The sequence below is a fragment of the Myxocyprinus asiaticus genome, chromosome 1, assembly GCF_019703515.2.
Source record: "Myxocyprinus asiaticus isolate MX2 ecotype Aquarium Trade chromosome 1, UBuf_Myxa_2, whole genome shotgun sequence".
Taxonomy (NCBI): domain Eukaryota; kingdom Metazoa; phylum Chordata; class Actinopteri; order Cypriniformes; family Catostomidae; genus Myxocyprinus; species Myxocyprinus asiaticus.
The window spans coordinates 33,933,484-33,952,056 of record NC_059344.1 but is presented as its reverse complement, the minus strand read 5'-3'; the positions used below and the strand labels follow the sequence as shown (position 1 = coordinate 33,952,056).

The following is an 18,573-nucleotide window of genomic DNA, read 5'->3' as shown; positions in this document are numbered from 1 at the left end:
AGACTCATCTTTTCAGCCTGACATACACCTAATTTATCCCACAATAGTTATTCTGCATTAGTCAGGTCTGCCAGAACTAGAAACACTTCTCATACTCTATAACTATGATTTACATTAAATTCATCTATGCTAATATTATTCTCTCTGTTTCCCTGTCTCAACCTCGGGATACATATCCCAAGATTACCAGAGTCTGCCAGATCCAGCTTTGATCCAACCTGCTGTCCCACTCCCACTGCAATGTGTGTCACTGAGTAATAATAAACTGCTACCAACTCTAAAAGTAAGACCTGAGATATCTCACTGGCCACTGCCTGCACCTCGGGCTTAGGATGGACTCCACCGAAATGATCCACCAAGCCTCCCGTTGGACTACGAGTAATTCCACAGATGCTATGGCGGATTTCAAACCTGTTTAAAATCTGGCCGACGAGTTGTCAGGTGTGTGCACTGCCAATAAAATACAGACAGAGCATTAAAAGAGAGCAAGGCATTGGGAAGCAGGAGTCAAAAAAACAACTAAATAAATATTAAAAATTAACCATGTCTCCCAAAATGATGTCTCATCAATATTTTGTGTGCTTTTTTCCCCCTCTCACTCTGTGCAAATCAGTACCAAAATTGCACCAATGTTGTTTGTTGTCATGTTATTACAAATAAACTCTCCCGTTACAATATGTGTGAGTTTGTGAATCTGTATCATAACTCCAGTCAGGGACGAATGGTCTTGTAGTTGATAAAACACTAAACAACATCAGATTGGCTTTTTCAGAGGTGGTGACAACTCCGAGATCTGAAAGGATTTAAAACCGACCCAGAGATGGCTTTTTCCTGCTCGACAAGTAAGATATTTTATTGGACCGATAGTTAGCCAGGTAGTTCTCTTAGCATGGTAGTTTGTTAGATAGCATTAGCCACTCTAATTGGGCATTTTTTTTTTTTATGGATTGTGGTCCTGCAGTGCTTGATTTCATCTTCCAGGATGGACAATGAAGAAGAAAAAAAAAAAACTTATGCTTGTAACAATGCCAATCCCTAAATCAGTTACTACTATAATTTGCCTGCTAGCTAAGTTATAATAGTTTCCACCATTTGACTTTATCTGATATGACTAGCAATCGTTGTCTAATGTCAGTGTTGCCTAACTTTTATAATGTTATTTATTTTAAAACAGTTGTTTTCAATAAGTCAAAACAACAGTGGAAGAAATGCTACTTACCTGCTCATAAGACATATTTTTCGGATATCCGTCTTTTTATTCCTTTCATTATTTACTTATTTATTGAGGGGAGGGGGTGAGTTCTGTTGTCGTTAGTGACATTTGCTCTGATAAGATGATCCCCTGTAGCCATGGTTACACCGGTGGTACTCCTCAAACCATCAAATTCATCTGCACAGAAGAGCAGAGCGGAAGCCCAGCTCACCTATTTACCAAAACAGTGTTCCTCCGCAAGTAACTTGCAGTTCTATGCTTCAACCGCTAGAGGGTCAAAAGTTACATAGTGTAATTTTAATAATTAGTTTATTTCAGTACAATTGCTTCTCTCTGTTGAATAGCGGCAGAACAGACACAGGTAGGATGTTGTTAGCAACTTTTGATATACAATAAAAAAAAAACAAGACAGAGAACCTTTAAGGAGGCATGAAATAAACTAGCGCATCAGTTTTCCGCTCTCTGCTGTGTGTGTCAGTGCAAGAGAGAGAGAGAGAGAGAGAGAGAGAGAGAGAGAGAGAGAGAGCTGTGACTGTGGGAATAGGCACTTTTTAATGCAGAAATAATTCTCAAGTAAATAATGACAGATAAAAATGAAAATGACGGAAATTTTACAAATCATATCCATCCGAATGAAGATAATTTCTAGCATGACCTTACATTAAAATGCACATTCTGTGCTATGCTACAGCGGTTTACATAACCATGGCATAAACAACACTTAGTACCAGTTGATGCATTTTTACGGTTATATAATTCATTTTGATGTATATATTTGGATTATTGATGTATGAGCTAATTCCCAGAACTGAGCACAAACATTCTGACCAATTAGGGCACAGTTTGCTTACATGTGAATTTTATTACAACAATTTTGGTCCGTTTCGAAATGTTGACTTGTGAAAACGCACAAAACCAACCAGACAATGAAACAGTGTAACAATTTTACCCCCTGTTCCGGAACAAATCAAATTAGCTAGAGGTCTGAAAATGCCCTTAGACTCTACCAACAGCAAAAAAGAATCTGACCATGGGATGTTATTACAGTATTTAACCAATCAGAAAACTTTGAGGAACTCTCTGCCTATTCAGAGCATTCAGATTTACTGACATGTCTTTGTAGGGTGTGATTTTGGAGAGAGATGGGGCAAAAGCTAACATTGCTTACAGTACCTTTAAGCAAATGGGAAATGGGTAATTGAGTGACAAGACAAAGCTGGAATCATAATGGTTTAACAGGGGAACTTAACAGACCAGATTTATTCTTTCACACATGTTCCATAGCCACTCCACATGGCATGAGTACACACACACACACACACACACACACGGGCAGTTAAAGGCGGCAGCAGGCAGGCATTTAGACAGCATGGTTCCAGAGCTCAGTTGGACTGCCACACTCCGTCCAAACCAAATGAGACCATGCTGCTTCAAACTGGCCCAGTGGTCTCCAAGGACTCCACACGGATTCTCCTCAGCAGATCATTAAAGTCTTGTATTCTCCCTTCCCCTCTCTCTTTTTGTCTCACACTCCATCCTGCCTCCTCTCTCACCCAACCATCTCAGTGCTGAAAAAAAAAAAATTATAAAGTCTAAATAAAGTTAAAGTTTGAATAAACAAAGGCTTTTCATAAATCCTTTCCCTTGGCCTATGTCCTCCTCTTCTATGGACTATGGTTTCCTTGAGCTGTGAGTATATGCTTGTTGCAATGGGTATTAGTTCTTCTGGAAGGAAATTGGAAACTTAAAGGAATAGTTCACCCAAAAATGAAAATTTGCTGATAATGTGCTGATAATTTGCTGATAAGGTCATCCAAGATGTCTGAGTTTCTTTCTTCATCAAAACAGAATTTAAGACTTTTAGGATTTCATTTCAGGCCTCCTCCTCTAAACATGTGGAGAAGGCGGCAGGAAGCGCATCATTGGTTACAATAGAAACTTGCACAGAGCACAGACCAAGCGCCGTTCACAAACCAAAACAGTCCAAAACAATTTCAAGACAATATAAAATAAAATAAAAAATTATTTCCAAATAATAATAAAAAAACAATGTAAACAATGACACGCTTCCTGACTCTTCCTCCACTTGACGCGTGACCTTACCAACGAGCATACGTCATCCCTCTCATGAGCACACATCACAGAGATGTACTGAAGCGAACATTTGTAGTTAAAAAGTATATAAGTATTGTTTTGTTTCTCAAAATAATCAATCGTTTGCATTCAGAAGAACTTTATTTGTCGACTGGAGTCGTGTGGATTATTTTGATGTACCCTAAATATGCATTTTGGACTTCAAAATATGGAGTACATTCACTTGCAATGTTTAGAGGAGGAGGCCTGAAATGAACTCCTAAAAGTCTTAAATTCTGTTTTGATGAAGAAAGAAACTCAGATACTTGGATGGCCTGAGGGTGAGTAATTTATCAGCAAATTTTAATTTTTGGGTGAACTATTCCTTTAAATACTTTGGGTAATGCATGGCCCCTGGGAGCCATTGCTGCCATATCCTTTATTAACACACAGACACACACATACACACACACAGAGCAGACAGGGTGTCTCTCTCCTCTGCATTGGACCTCCAAACCCTCACCCACCCCCTCAACTACAGCTGTCCTCAACGACAGCCCCCGCCCTTCATTATCAAAATAGAAATTTGTGTCCTAAGTGCAGCAACATTGCTAATACTAAATATTCAACTCCCCTAGGAGCTAATTATGCCTGAGTACTGGCAACATGGATTCCATTTTTTCACCTCCAATAACAACTGTAAAAGCAATTTGAGCATTTTTCAATTAATTAAACACATAGTCTCCCAGTAACCTCTTGTCAATTTGCCCTCAAGGACCAAATCTAATTTAAGTAGAATAGAATGAGAGAGACAGAGAAAAAAAAAAAAAAAAAAAGTGGATGGGTGTTATTAGTAATTTTTGCCACTATTTGCCACTTTAAAGGGAGCAGAGAAGAATTAAGGGAGTCGACTCTTAATGTTTCATAATGAGGACCGACACACAACATGGTCACAGCAATCTGAAACAGGGTTACATTATTTTAAAAGTTTCATGGAATGTATTAAATCAGTCTTGGTTTAACCACAAGCAATTTGATCCTTTTAGCTATCAAAAGCACAAGAGAGTAAATCAACCCATAAAGTTAGATGTATGAGAAATGTAAGATACTGTACATGAATCTGAAGTTCTGCTATAACAAAACATCCACATAGAGCATTAGATTTTTTTTTTTTTTTTTTTTTTTTTTTGTCAAAGAATAATAATGAGTGAAGGGAATATGTGTGGGTGTTTGTGTGTGTGTATGTGTTCACGCATCTTATCAAATATTTTCTGTCACAGCTTATGAGTGGTGCACACAGAAACCACACTCACCTAGACACACACACACACACACACACACACACACATACATAACCCTGCCAAACATTCTCATTATAGTCTCTTAGAGGCTGCTGTCAGTGAGTCAGATCAGAGAGAGTGCGTGAAATCTCGCTAATGGGCATTACAGCATTATGGGCTTTCCCTCATCCTCTCTCTATTTATTTCTCCCTCCCTTTCTCCCCATCAGGACCTGTGTGAGATAAAGAAAACAGACACAAAAGGAACATAGAGAAGGAAAGGTAAGGAAAATGAGTATTCAGTGAATATTTAACAACAGGAAATTTAGCTTATGAAAACACTAGACGCTTCATGTGGAAAGGCATCTTTCTCTCACTCACTCTCTTCCGCTCTCGCTCACAGCACCAGTCAGTGAGATTACTCCCGGTGCTGTCTAGCTTCACTTTCAAAGCGCTGTTTAAATGGGTTCCCTCAAGGACGGAAGCGCAGCCTTCACCTCTGCGCACCTCTACTGTCTCCCGCATAGACGGCCCTCTTACTTACCCTCCTTCCCCCTCACTCAAAATATTCAGACTGTGGCTCAGCTTCTCTGAATTCTCCCAGCACTGGCACATATAGGTATGTGATGAGTATGCAGAGTGAAGCTACAGTATGAGAACTGAGGCTTCTGCTACAGTCATTACATGGTGTGCTGCTCACACATTGATGCTGTCTAAAGAGCCTCTCATCTACATATAGACACACTTCATGGGTTACTCTTTTTGTACACACACTGGCCTTTTGCCTTTATTAACAGGCTGGGGAGAAACAAATATGTCAGATACAAATGGCAGTAGCATTGTTTTGATATTGGGTTACAGTGCTTCATATACATTTCGAGAAAATGTATAAATAACAGCACATTAAAGTTAATTTTACCCAGAGATTTTTGGAATTCATATTTTGGGCACAATATGATGCATAAATGACCTGTATTATACCATACAACAGAGCCCTTGTGACATATTCCTGGTTTTGTAGTCATGGTACCAGAAGATGACGGCTCTCTCACTGTTAACATGTGAGCTGAGTGGCTCTTTGATCTAACTATATTTTGTATTGCAAGGGTGGAACCACATTTCTTTGGGTTAAGATGCTTATGGGAAATTAATGGTAAGCACACCCACAAATACCAGTGTGTCATACTAAAATCCATTCTCCCTGTGGAAAAGAGAGGCAAGGAAGAAGGTTATGCAAACAGATCATCTGTAAATAATGTCTGGGCCCCAAGCAACAAAAGTCAAATGCTTGAAAGGTAGGATTGGGAAATGCATTCACATACATCCAAACACACACATAAGCACCTCAGAGGCACTTGGGAACAGAGGGCTAGACAGATACCTAAAGCAAAATGCCCTTAAAAGCCTGGCCAGGTATGAGGTGTGAGGTATGAGGTATGAGGTATGAGGTATGAGGTATGAGCTAGAGGTAGACTCATCTGAAACAGTGCAACCAGCATGACAGGCATCCAAATATTGTCTAATGCTAGCATTTTATATGTAATGTAAAAATAGATGGCCAACTTCAATTGTGACTTGCAGTGGGCAAAGTGTGGTCTCTCAGGCTGTCCTGCTTCAATCAATCAATCCATTAATCAATCGTATATATACATATATATGCGCGTGTGTGTGTGTGTGTGTGTGTGTTAATGTAAACTATATATACTGTATATATATATATATATATACGCACACACACACTCACCGCCCTCTTTATCAGGTACACCTGTACATCTACTTATTCATGCGATTATCTAATCAGCCAGTTGTATGGCAGGAGTGTAATGTATAAAATCATGCAGATATGGGTCAGGAGCTTCAGTTAATGTTCACATCAACCATCAGAATGGGGAAAAAATGTGATCTAAGTCAGTGGTCCTCAACCCTGTTCCTGGAGGCCCCCCAACACTTCACATTTTGTATGTCTTCTGACACCCAATTCAGGTCTCCATTAACTATCTGATGAGTTGAATCAGGTGTGTTTGATTAGGGAGATATCCAAAATGTTTAGTGTTGGAGGACCTCCAGGAACAGGGTTGAGAACCACTGATCTAATTGATTTAGACCATGGCATGATTGTTGGTGCCAGACGGGCTGGTTTGAGTATTTCTGTATCTGCTGATCTCCTGGGATTTTCATGCACAACAGTCTCTAGAGTGTATAGAGAATGGTGCAAAAAACAAAAAATGAGCTGCAGTTATGTGGTCAAAAATGTCTTGTTGATTGGAGAGGTCAACAGAGAATGGCCAGACTGGTTCGAGCTGACAGAAACGCTACGGTAACTCAGATAACATCTCTGTACAATTGTAGTGAGCAGAATAGCATTTCAGAATGCACAACACGTCAAACCTTGAGACGGATGGGCTGCAACAGCAGAAGGCCATGTTGGGTTCCACTTCTGTCAGACAAGAACAGAAAACTGAGGTTGCAGTGGGCCTACCATTTGTGTACCTCAGCAGAAATACAGATTTGTCAGACCAGGCAATGTTTTTCCAATCATCTACTGTCCAGTATTGGTGAGCCTATGCCCACCGCAGCCTCAGTTTCCAGTTCTTAGCTGACAGTAGTGGTAACTGATGTGGTCTAATGCTGCTGTAGCACATCCGCCTCAAGATTCGATGTGTTGTGCATTCTGAGAAGCTATTCTGCTCACTACAATTGTACAGAGATGTTATCTGAGTTACTGTAACCTTTCTATCAGCTTGAACCAGTCTGGCCATTCTCCGTTGATCTCTCTCATCAACAAGGCATTTCTGTCCACAGAACTGCCGCTCATTTGTTGTTGTTTTTTTTCTTTTCGCACCATTCTCTATACACTCTAGAGACTGTTGTGCGTGAAAATCCCAGGAGATCAGCAGTTACAGAAATACTCAAATAAGCCCGTCTGGCACCAACAATCATATTATATATTATATTTTATTTAAAAAACCCAATACAAACCAACCACTATGTAACAATGCAGATGTTTATTTGAACTGTAATTGGTCATTGTTCTTCTATGCTACTCTCACAAGCATCCCTGATGTATTATGAGAGGCCACATCATGTGCAATCGCAGCATAACAAAACAGCTAATTTGGATCCGGCACCTCAGTGATATCATCCTAATGAGGAGCAAATGGAGAATGAGGTCTCGCTCACATTGTTGTTGCCAAAGATTAAACCTGACACCCAAAATGCTAAGGCTTGATCGGGTAACTGTTCGAACGTATCAAAGGCAGTGCAGAGAAACCCTACACCTCTGCTGCGAGAGAGCATTGGGGAGAGAATGTGAGAGGGCAAGTACGGTATGCAGAGAGGCAGGCAGAGAAAGCCATCTACGTTTCAAATGCAGAGGATGTTTTCCGTTGGATGTTTATGAAACATGGCTGCTGGGATTGAATGACTGTAAGAGGATATGGCATCAAAGTGCTGCTCAGAGAAAACAAAACAACAACACGCTGCTGCTTACGGAAGAGGAGAGGAGAACACAACTCCTCCTAACAATTATGCAGCAGCTTCAGTTGATTACCTGCAACAGGGACCTCTAAATGAGTTGCTTGAACCACAGTCCCTCGCTTGATCTCAGTCTGGAGTGGGTGTGGGACAATACTGACCAACAGGATTATGAGACTGAGAAGCAAGAGGGCTCCACTCATAAAAAGTGTGGTGATAGCACCATGACAATGATTTTATTGCTGTGACATAGCATTTAAGGACACTTTTACTATCTACTTAATGATAATTTTTTATCTGTTTGCTGGTTAGGTATTGAAATCATGTAAAACTACAATTAAACTTGCATTTTAACTTAATTCTTACAATAAATTATTTTAAAAGAGAGAGAGAGAGAGAGAGAGAGAGAGAGAGAGAGAAAAGAGAGAGAAATAAGTTAAATTGCATTTACTGTTATCTTCTTAAGGTCATTTTAGCATGCCATGTGTGCAAAGACAACTGCAGTCAGAAATTAAACAGCTGTGGCTGCTTGTTTTCTCACACCAATTAAACAGCATGTTGACAGATCAGGGACTGCAAAGAGTTGTCTCAGTGAGGCATTTACTAGTATTATTTGTGTGCATGTAGAAGCCCCATGATTTATGTTTATATATTCTGAACATATTCTGCATATATATATATATATATATATATATATATATATATATATATATATATATATATTATATAATGGAACAAGATACATTGTTGATGATTAACTATTAATTTAGTTAATTTTGTGAGATTATTAACAGTGATAAGTAAATCTCTAGTATGGTCTATTAGTACATCTATATAAGAATTTATACAATAAAATACATATTCAATTAAAAAAAAACAACCTGTACAATTTAGCCCAGAAATAATGTTTTTTGAAATGTACTTACATTTAGGTCATTGTAGTTATCTGTGAAAATAAAAATAAAAAAAATAAATAAAAATAAAAAAATAAAAAAACTTAAATAACACTTCCAAGCAAAAATACTTTATTTATATTTACTGTGAATGGATAGTGTTGTTCTTGTGGTCAGGAAGTTGATTACCAATAGTATTGGCAAAGCACAACATTTTCTTTTTTTCAGAGTTAAAAGACATGAAATCTTATTATAATTCAATCAAAATAACAACTTGAAAATGAGCCTGTCCATCTCTGTTCTTCTAAAATCTATGCACCTACACACCAAGGCTCTCTAACACAGTTCACATAAAAATGGCATGCATGCTAGGTATGCATGTGAAATATTCAGAGTTTTCACAATGTTTTAATGAAACCATTTCATCATAAATCTTTACTGTTACTGTATGTGTGCACATACAGGGTGGTCAAGTCTGATTTAGTATGAACAGCCAGCAAATGAGCAATCTACGGCTATGGCAAGGAGTGTATCCTATGGTGTGCCTTATGTGCTGATAAGAGATGCTTCAGCAAAATGCAGAAAATGCTTGTTTTCCCAACACTCAATCCTTATTAGCCTCAATCAATACTCCTTTAGTCCCTCAGCCTGACTCATTTCAAAATAACATTACAGGTCATTTGTCTCATTGCAGACTACTGCATTAAGGTGCTTTCTCCCTCTTAGAGCAGAGAATGACAAGGGGGAGGAGAGAGAGAATGTCGGATGCTGGAATTTCCACCCTGTGGATGCAACTTTAAATATTTTTTGGTGAGAAGTCATTGAAAAATCAATGTCTGCTTCCTACAATCCATTTCAACCGAATCAATCATAATCTAGCCGGCTGGCAGGGGAGAGAGAGACTGGGGAGGGAGAGGAGCGAGAAATAGAAAGAATGAGAGAGAAAAATGCACACAATCTTTGTCTGAAATCTCTCATTTCTGAATCCATTCTCATAAAAAGCTCATCATCACATAGTTTAACCTGGCTAACGGCTTGTCAGTCACCAGAGGGCTCTGAGGAAGACTACTGGGAATATAGAGCCTCAGTTGGGGGACCCAGAGACCCAGTCTATCTCTTCCTAGTATATGAACACTTTAAATTTGACTGGGGTGGTAAAGGCTATCATGATGAGAATCAGCAAGTCGATTAAATCTGCTGGAACTCCCTCATGCTGTTTTTGCACCTGTCCCAGAGGTCAGAAAAGAAAACCAGAGTAATCATGTTTAAAATAAATGAGCTCCTGCATCAACAATTTAGGTTGTTTCAATAAAAGGACCTCTATAAACATACAGAACATTGACAGATTTAGATTGCACTTTTAAGGGATGATCATTGCCCCTTTTGATTGCGTGCCCTACACAGATATTTGGATCATGTCTATAACAGCTCAATTACAAGCAGCAATGTTATGATTGAACATATGCATGTAATTCCATATACAATATTATTAACACATTAAAATGCTTATACTCACAATATTATACAAACAAAGTTAAGATAAATTTTATCAATAGATTATTTGTGTATTTAATTCAGTGAAGCAATAAATATACTAAATGCACAGTATAATCTAAACAGATGACAAAAAAATAAAAAAAAAATAAAAATAAAAATACTGTAGTCCACTTTACTTAACATTTGCTTTCACAGTATTTTCACAGCATATCACAGTATCAAAAAACTTTTAAAACAGTGGTCTAACTAGAGTCCACTTTCTTTACATATTGTCTGCACTCATTAGAAGACATATAGTATATGTGAAAATATTACAATTGTGGGACACTCTGTACTTAATTAGGGATTAGGTTGTTTACATAGATAGTTTATGTTCATATACTGTATATATATCCCTAACACGCACGCACGCAGACACACACACACACACACACACACACACATTAAATTATATATGAAATATCTGAAATATAATAGATGAGCACAAATAGCTGATGAATACAATGGATTTCCTCTTAAATGTACACTCATTATATATGTAAAGTGTATCTTTGCTCCTTGTACTGTTACTCTATTACCTTTAATGATGCGAAAATTAATTTTATCTGAATATAAATTATAATTTTTGGGGGGGTTCTTTTTATTATTATTATTATTATAATTAATAATAATACTAATACTAATACTAATAATAATTGTTGTGTTAAATTAAATAATTGCATTGTGCTGCTGTGTTGTTTTGGGGATTGGGCCTTCTTGTGCACATGTGTTTAATCATTTGATAAAAATGGCAAGGTCAAAAATAAATCACATCCATTATTCGCTATGGATCTCCCCAAAGCATTAGCGGCGGACTGTTTAGAATTTCAATTGGCTTCCAAGTGGCAAACCCCCTTAGCTAATACATCAAAGAATATTTGGCGTCAACTAATCGGTTTATGGCAGATTTGAAGTGGCTAAAATCCATTTGAGGGGGACACAGAGAGAGGTGCACGTTACCAGCTGTCCACTGCTGTCGGAAGAGACACGCCTAGCCTTGTGTCACGAGAAAACCTGTCATGCACTTCACGTTAACTAACTTTGTTTAACCAGACCATTCTGCGCGTGAACGCTAGAAGCAATTAGTCTGCTACAATAGATAATGCTTTCTAATAATAGTTTCTAAATCCAAATTAAATTACGTCGTTTCCCCGAGGCATTTTGCTGGAAAAGCACCACTTGAAACACCACCCCTACCTCTTTTTTTGTTGGTCCTGATGTAGCCTAGTTTGTTTGGCATATTTCATTGTTGTGCATAAATACACACTCTTGCTGGACGCCTCGTCATTTTAAACACATGCATAATTGGAAACATAACCGTCCATCAAGCAAGCCTGTATCAGTTGTAGGATTCTACGCGCAAACATTAGACAGCCCATAAGAAATTTGATTAACCTGTATCACTTTGAGCACAAATCCTAAAATAAGCCTACACCTCCCCTTACCGTCCGGTCTGGGAGTTCCTTTAAGCGTTTGGGGAAAGTATAAAGCAAATACTTAAATCCGACAAACTTTACTAAAACATCATGCCCATAAGCGCTGTTCTAGGATTATTCGTCCACTTTGATGAGGATATGAATAATAGAGAATGTCGTGTAAATGAAATAGCGCAGTTTCCTACCTTTCTTCCAGCGTGTGTAGAGTGTGACTCCCTGCCGCATTTCTCTTTCCACGCTTTCTTTCATTCACCCCTCCACTATCGCTAAACTGACTGCTTATCGAATCCTATTGGTGAGGAACTCATTACTGCCGATAATACTCTATCAATGAATATTGACGTCATTCAAATGCTACCCCCGGGTATCCCTGGAAACCGATATGCTATTTAAAGGTGACCGAGGATTGGCCACTTCCACTGTGCTTCAGCAAAAACAGTAAACATAAATAGCCAGTGGGACACTGAATGGGGTTAGTTCTCCGTGGATGATTCATGGCCAACTCTTGATACAGGTCCAGCACAGGTTGAATGGGATCTCACTGCTCTAAGAGTATATATGCATTTGATTCGAAATGTAAAGTGACAATCAAAACGCGTATGGACATTTATATTTTTTCATTAAAGAAATATTCAGTATTGTCATTCTTAGCGAATTCTCACGTCCCCTACTGAGTTCCATTTATTTGGTGGTAGGGCAAATGTAATAAAAAAAAAGTCTTCACTATCACTGTCGACATTTTGGTAATTTCTTCATATGTCTGCCGTTTGTTTTGCTTTGAACTTAGCATTGGTCCACTGAGTTTGAGCGTCATCATTCTTCACTCTTGAGAGGCTCTTGGAGTTCAGTAACACGTGACTTCACGCACACAACTTCGTAGCAGCGCCTACAGCGATCCCTTTCGGCTCAAGTGAGGCACCATGAGCTCTGTGGCTCATGGATCAAGCTCCTTGGACACAATTTATGTTTTTTGCTTGTTCATGTTTGCCATTTAATTAATGTATTACACCGGATATCCACTTACCTTTTATATTCACCTTTTTTAAATTGGCTAAAATAAATAAATAATAATAAAATAAAAATAAAAAAACACATTCAAATTCGCATAATGTATACATTTTTCCCACACTACAATCGTTTTAAATTATGTGTGTTTTATGTTGTACGATACTGCTTACACTTTCTTAAATTATGAAAATACTTTTATTATTATTATTATTATTATTATTATTATTATTATTATTAAAAATGTTAAATTACATTTAGATATTTATTATTAGCCTAAGGCTATTTTGACAGTAAATCAAAACCTGGAAGTGTGTTAAATTAGCAGTTTTATCTTAATTGTATCCTATATATACTCTTAAATAAGTATAACATCTAATCTCCATTATTAAAATAGTTGTCATTAGACACACGCAATAAAGTCTGCGAGCAAACAGAATAAAAATACATTGGGAAATTTTCCGCCGAAGAGAAATATATCTGTTTGAATGAAAGGGGCTTAGAGCCCCCTGGTTGTGGCGGATTTGCCGTGGTTCATATGGTCTTAATCTGCCTGCTCTAGGGGCTTTGGTGTAAAGAAGAAGAAGATCTGGTTTGTTCCGGGATCTAAGGCGAAAACTGTCCAGCGGACAAATCAGTTAACACCTGTCAAAAGTTCCTTCTTCACTTTCTTACCGCTGAGAATTGATCTAAGCGTATGCAATCACACAAACCTCTCTCTCTTTTAGTAAGATAAAATGTGTTATGCGAACACAACTGCATTATAATAATATTTTTCAGTGATCAATTTATACGATGAGGCAAGAGAATCTAGGCTAAAGTCTGAAATCAATTTGAAAGCAACATCAAACTGGACGTCCGTGTTTCAGCTTGGATCACCTTCTGTCGCATATTCTTGCAAAGTAGCCTATATATCTGTACATGGTCAAAATGAGCGCGGAGAACACACAAAACCAAGGAAGATAAAGAACTGCAAACAGTACTTGAAGCGTCTCCTCTCGTATTTCGCAAGTCGTCCCAATGAGATAACAGTCCATTTGTTATTAATCATGTGCGAAAATGAAGGCTTCATGTATTTAGAAAATGAGGAAAGTTGAAGTTGTTGTACTGGCTCGCATGAGACCGCCATCCAGAGCTCTTAGACTGTAGCTGCTCAGTCTAAGACAATGAGGCTTGTTAGAGACAAAAATAGGGGGATAGCTGGGGGATTGTTAGTGAGTGCCAGGGTACGAACGTACAGAAAAAGAGCGAAAATAAGAGAGAGAGAGAGAGAGAGAGAGAGAGAGAGAGAGAGAGAGAGAGAGAGAGAGAGAGAGAGAGAGAGATACGATTCATGCTGGGCTGTTGTAACCCAGCTCCGGCTTGCTTTCCTACCATGACTACACCCCGAGAGGAGGAGCGAGAGGCTCAAAGTAGGCGTCATAATCCTCAATTTCCAACTTAGCAACCTGGCAGGACACTCTCCGAAGCAAAGCCTCATCCGAGAGCAAAAAACTTCCCGCGCGCTCGGCATGAGAGACACAGTGCGCGCAGAGTGGCTCGAAAATCCGCGTGCGAGTGAAAACAACCCGGTTGTAGTCTGACAGCGACTGATTAACGAGTGTTAAGTCTATGTATTCGTCGTTCTCTGTCATTTCCATCACTGCTGTCATCGCGAGGAGGACGGGACGGGGGTCTGTTTATTCGCAACTCTATGAGCGAGAGCGGAGAGCGCGTGAGAGTTTGAGGGAAAAGAACACAAGTGAGAAGCTTATATTTGGATCTTCACCATGGCGTACCCTCAGGGCTACTTGTATCAGCCATCCGCCTCTTTGGCACTCTATTCGTGTCCTGCCTACAGTACAAGCGTGATATCGGGACCCCGAACTGAGGAACTAGGGAGATCCTCCTCTGGCTCTGCTTTCGCTCCCTATGCCGGATCTACAGCGTTCTCCAGCGCCTCACCAGGCTACAATTCCCATCTCCCGTACAGCGCTGATGCGGCCGCCGCCGCCACTTTCACTTCTTATGTGGTGAGTGCGCTGTTTGGAGTGCCTATTTATTTTTTTCTACTTTGAAAAAAGTTGACTGGATTTTATTACATTTAAAGTTGTTATACATATTATACTATGTGTTCGCACACTAAGTATGACGCACACTAAGCGTTTGTTATCGCAGCGCAATAGCCTATCTGCGGTGTTTAATAATCAAATATGCAGCGGTTGTAGGATTGGGTTTGGTAACACTTTTAAATAATATATAATTTTATATTTTTTAATTAAAAAGAAAGAAATTATGCTCAAACAGACATTACAACAAATAGATTTAGATATTTCGATTGTTGTTTCTAAATGAAGCAATTGTGTCTCTATCAAAACGAATTCCAGTAAGGCCAAATGAAACACTTAAAACCCGCATAATTACACTTATTCACTGAATCTAAAATATATATATAGCAATTATTATTTTTGTGGTCATTTGTGGCTAATGGATTTTCCCCAGTCTCGAGAGCTGCAAATATGATACCATATAAAAGAATAAATTATCAGTGGTGTCCAATGTGTCTTAACCGTGTTTTTAGTCAAATAAGCTATGTAAAGGAACACTGTTCCCCTGGCTATTTAAATGTGAATTGTGTGAGTAGGCCAGCGCCATCTCAGATGACCCAATTTAATGCTGCAACTTCTAATTAGCCTTAATCTGACGATACATTTTTCGACACTGAATTCAAAAGTCAGTGTCGAGAGATTTATGATCTTAATCAAAGTGAGGGGATTTTGGAGAGAAAGTTGTGAAATTGCATTTCAAAATCATTTCTGTTGGAGGGAATGAGGCAACTGGCAAAATGGAAACGATATAGTTCTCATGTGTCCCCGCTGCCTCGCGCTTTACTCTTTTGATTAATTAGGTTTAAAGTGTGTACATGTGGCATACACGTGCATGTTTGTCTTTGCATGTGTGCGTGTGTAAGAGTTGTATGACTTTTTCTGTGTTTGCGTAAGTACTCTTTAACTTATAATGTATTTTGCGCAAGTGCTATCGATATTTGGCTAAATAAAAAAAAGAAAAGAAAAAAAGAAATTTGGCTAATAAAACTATTGGTTTGGCTCCTTACAGAGCTCGCCGTATGACCACACGACAGGCATGGCCGGATCTATAGGGTATCATCCTTACGCCTCTCCCTTGGGCTCATACCCATATGGAGACCCAGCTTACCGCAAGAATGCTACCCGGGACGCCACAGCCACTCTGAAAGCCTGGCTTAACGAGCACCGGAAAAATCCATACCCCACCAAAGGCGAGAAGATCATGCTGGCCATCATCACTAAAATGACCCTGACGCAAGTGTCCACCTGGTTCGCCAACGCCAGGAGGAGGCTAAAGAAGGAAAACAAGATGACCTGGACGCCACGGAACAGGAGCGAGGACGAGGAGGAGGACGAAAACATTGATCTAGAGAAAAACGACGACGACGAGCCAAACAAGCCTACAGACAAGGGAGACTCCACACACACAGAGGCAGGTCTGTGAAAAAAAAAAAAAAAAAAAAAAAATCATCAATTTTTCATCGCAGTCGTTTCCACTCCAGCCACAAAATTGATTGCTGGTTAATGGTGGTATATTATTTATAATGGGAGAATTGCTTTAAATAATAATCACCTTGAGCTCCTCTAATTTGACTTCTTATGGACTGAGAATTGCTGGTGACGTATGGCGTTTTGCACTTCATTTATCTTGAGCTGCATAATAAGGACACAGCTGGTGCACGGAATCTCATTTATGGCTATGATAATAACCACCATATTATTATTATTATTATTATTATTATTATTATTATTATTATTATTATTATTATTATTATTATTATTATTATATTGGAATATGTTATTTGAATGAATTTGTGAAACTGTAAAAACAAGGGGTAAATAAATAATATTGCGGGTTTTAGCAATATTTGTGTCAATGTGAACCAGTTGTGCTTAATCAAATCTATTTATTTTATTTATTTATTTTTTCCTTTAGACCATAAACTCATCAACCCAGGGGAAATACCTTGCGACAGGTTTAAAGACGAGGCTGAAGATGTTGATCCACTTTTGTCAGACTCGGAATTAAAAGACACCGAGGAGCAGACGGATTTGCTCGCCGAGCAGGCAAAACCCACCACGTCCTCTCCCTCCGTCCAACAGAGAGGGAATGATCTCATTACGCAAGAGAAGCCCTCAGAACCGGGTCATGCCGGGAGCACGGGGCACAGCAACGTAACGTCTGTTATTCATTCTCCCCCTTCGGCGCCCAAACCCAAACTCTGGTCTTTGGCCGAGATCGCCACGTCTTCGGACAGGTGCAAGGGGAGCAGTGAGGCTCCACAGGCCGTGGGGCTGGGTCAAAACACAGTCATAGCCAGACCTGCCTCGCCGACCCGGTCCTCCCCTCAATGCCCGCTCCCTAATAACACTGTCCTCTCTCGGCCTATTTACTACACATCGCCTTTTTACCCGGGCTACACGAACTATAGCACTTTCGGACATCTCCACAGCAGCCACGGCACCAACACCAGCTCCACGGCACATTTCAATGGATTAAGCCAGACTGTTTTAAACAGAGCCGAGGCTCTGGTCCGAGAGAGCAGGGCAAGAAGCCAAACGCAGGTAGATCTTTGTAAAGACTCACCTTATGAGCTAAAGAAAGGTATGTCAAACATTTAACACCGGATTCGGCGCCAATCACACGGACATGTATTTATAATTTTTGGTTGCTTAAAGAAGAAGCAAAAGAAGACGCAAATGATCATTCTGATTTCAAAACCAGAGGACAATTATTTTCTGAGTAAATGCTTATCCTCAAATCTTAGTTTCTGAATGGTTAATCAAGAGGATGTAACTTCTAAGAATTGTCTTAAACGCTGCAGCCGCCTGAGTCTATTTGTATTAAAGACTAATATGTATATTTAATGTAGCATTTTGTATTTAAAATGGACAATATACTATCTTTGAAGTAAATTATGGAAAAGAGAATGTGTGCAGCGATTGATTTGGGAATTTGCATGGATGTGAATGAAACATTTTATAGCTGCACAAACATAAAGAAAAAGAATAATAATAATAATAATAATAATAATAATAATAATAATAATAATATATATATATATATATATATATATATATATATATATATATATATATATATATATATATATATATATATATATATTTACATTATTATTTAGGCCACTTAGATGACATCTTGACCGGGGAATAGTTGTTCTGAAACTGAAACTGCGGTTTGGGAAAGGCCATATGGAAACGAGGCCTAATTTGCAACTGCTTCGTGATCGGTTCGATGCTACTTAGGTTTTCACAGAGCTTTCTCCAACTATACATACTCATCTCTCATTTGCAAACAGAGAGATGGTTCAACGTGTGAATATTGATATGACAACACCGGTAAAAGTGTCGAGCAGTCATTTAACCCAATTACATTCCAACCGCGTGTTATAGGCTATGCAAAGCAATCAGGTGGCGAACTCCAGTATGAGTTCGATTTTATGCTAAATTTAGACCTCATTACTATTTCCTAGGCGTGGCAAAGTGGTTAGAGGCGCACGGCGATGCAGAGTGGTACTGGGAGCATACTGCACTGTTATATCATTAAATGGTAGGATAGGCTTAATAGCGCTTTGGA

At 38.9% G+C, this 18,573-nt stretch overlaps 1 protein-coding gene and 1 long non-coding RNA gene across 2 annotated transcripts; one reads left to right on the top strand and one right to left on the bottom strand.

Moving 5' to 3' along the window:
- Positions 1-1,752: 1,752 nt before the first annotated feature.
- Positions 1,753-12,372, bottom strand: LOC127448556 (uncharacterized). The gene is made up of 3 exons (XR_007898554.1): positions 12,090-12,372; positions 8,966-8,985; positions 1,753-2,781 (listed from the first exon to the last, which is right to left on the bottom strand). It is a non-coding gene; the product is annotated as an uncharacterized LOC127448556 (long non-coding RNA).
- Positions 12,373-14,366: 1,994 nt separating this feature from the next.
- On the top strand, positions 14,367-17,899 carry LOC127448438 (iroquois-class homeodomain protein irx-5-like). Its single transcript, XM_051710953.1, has 3 exons — positions 14,367-14,921; positions 16,006-16,411; positions 16,912-17,899. Exons 1-3 carry the CDS (start codon positions 14,679-14,681, stop codon positions 17,595-17,597), a joined length of 1,335 nt encoding a protein of 444 aa, XP_051566913.1. The 5' UTR covers positions 14,367-14,678; the 3' UTR covers positions 17,598-17,899.
- Positions 17,900-18,573: the final 674 nt, after the last annotated feature.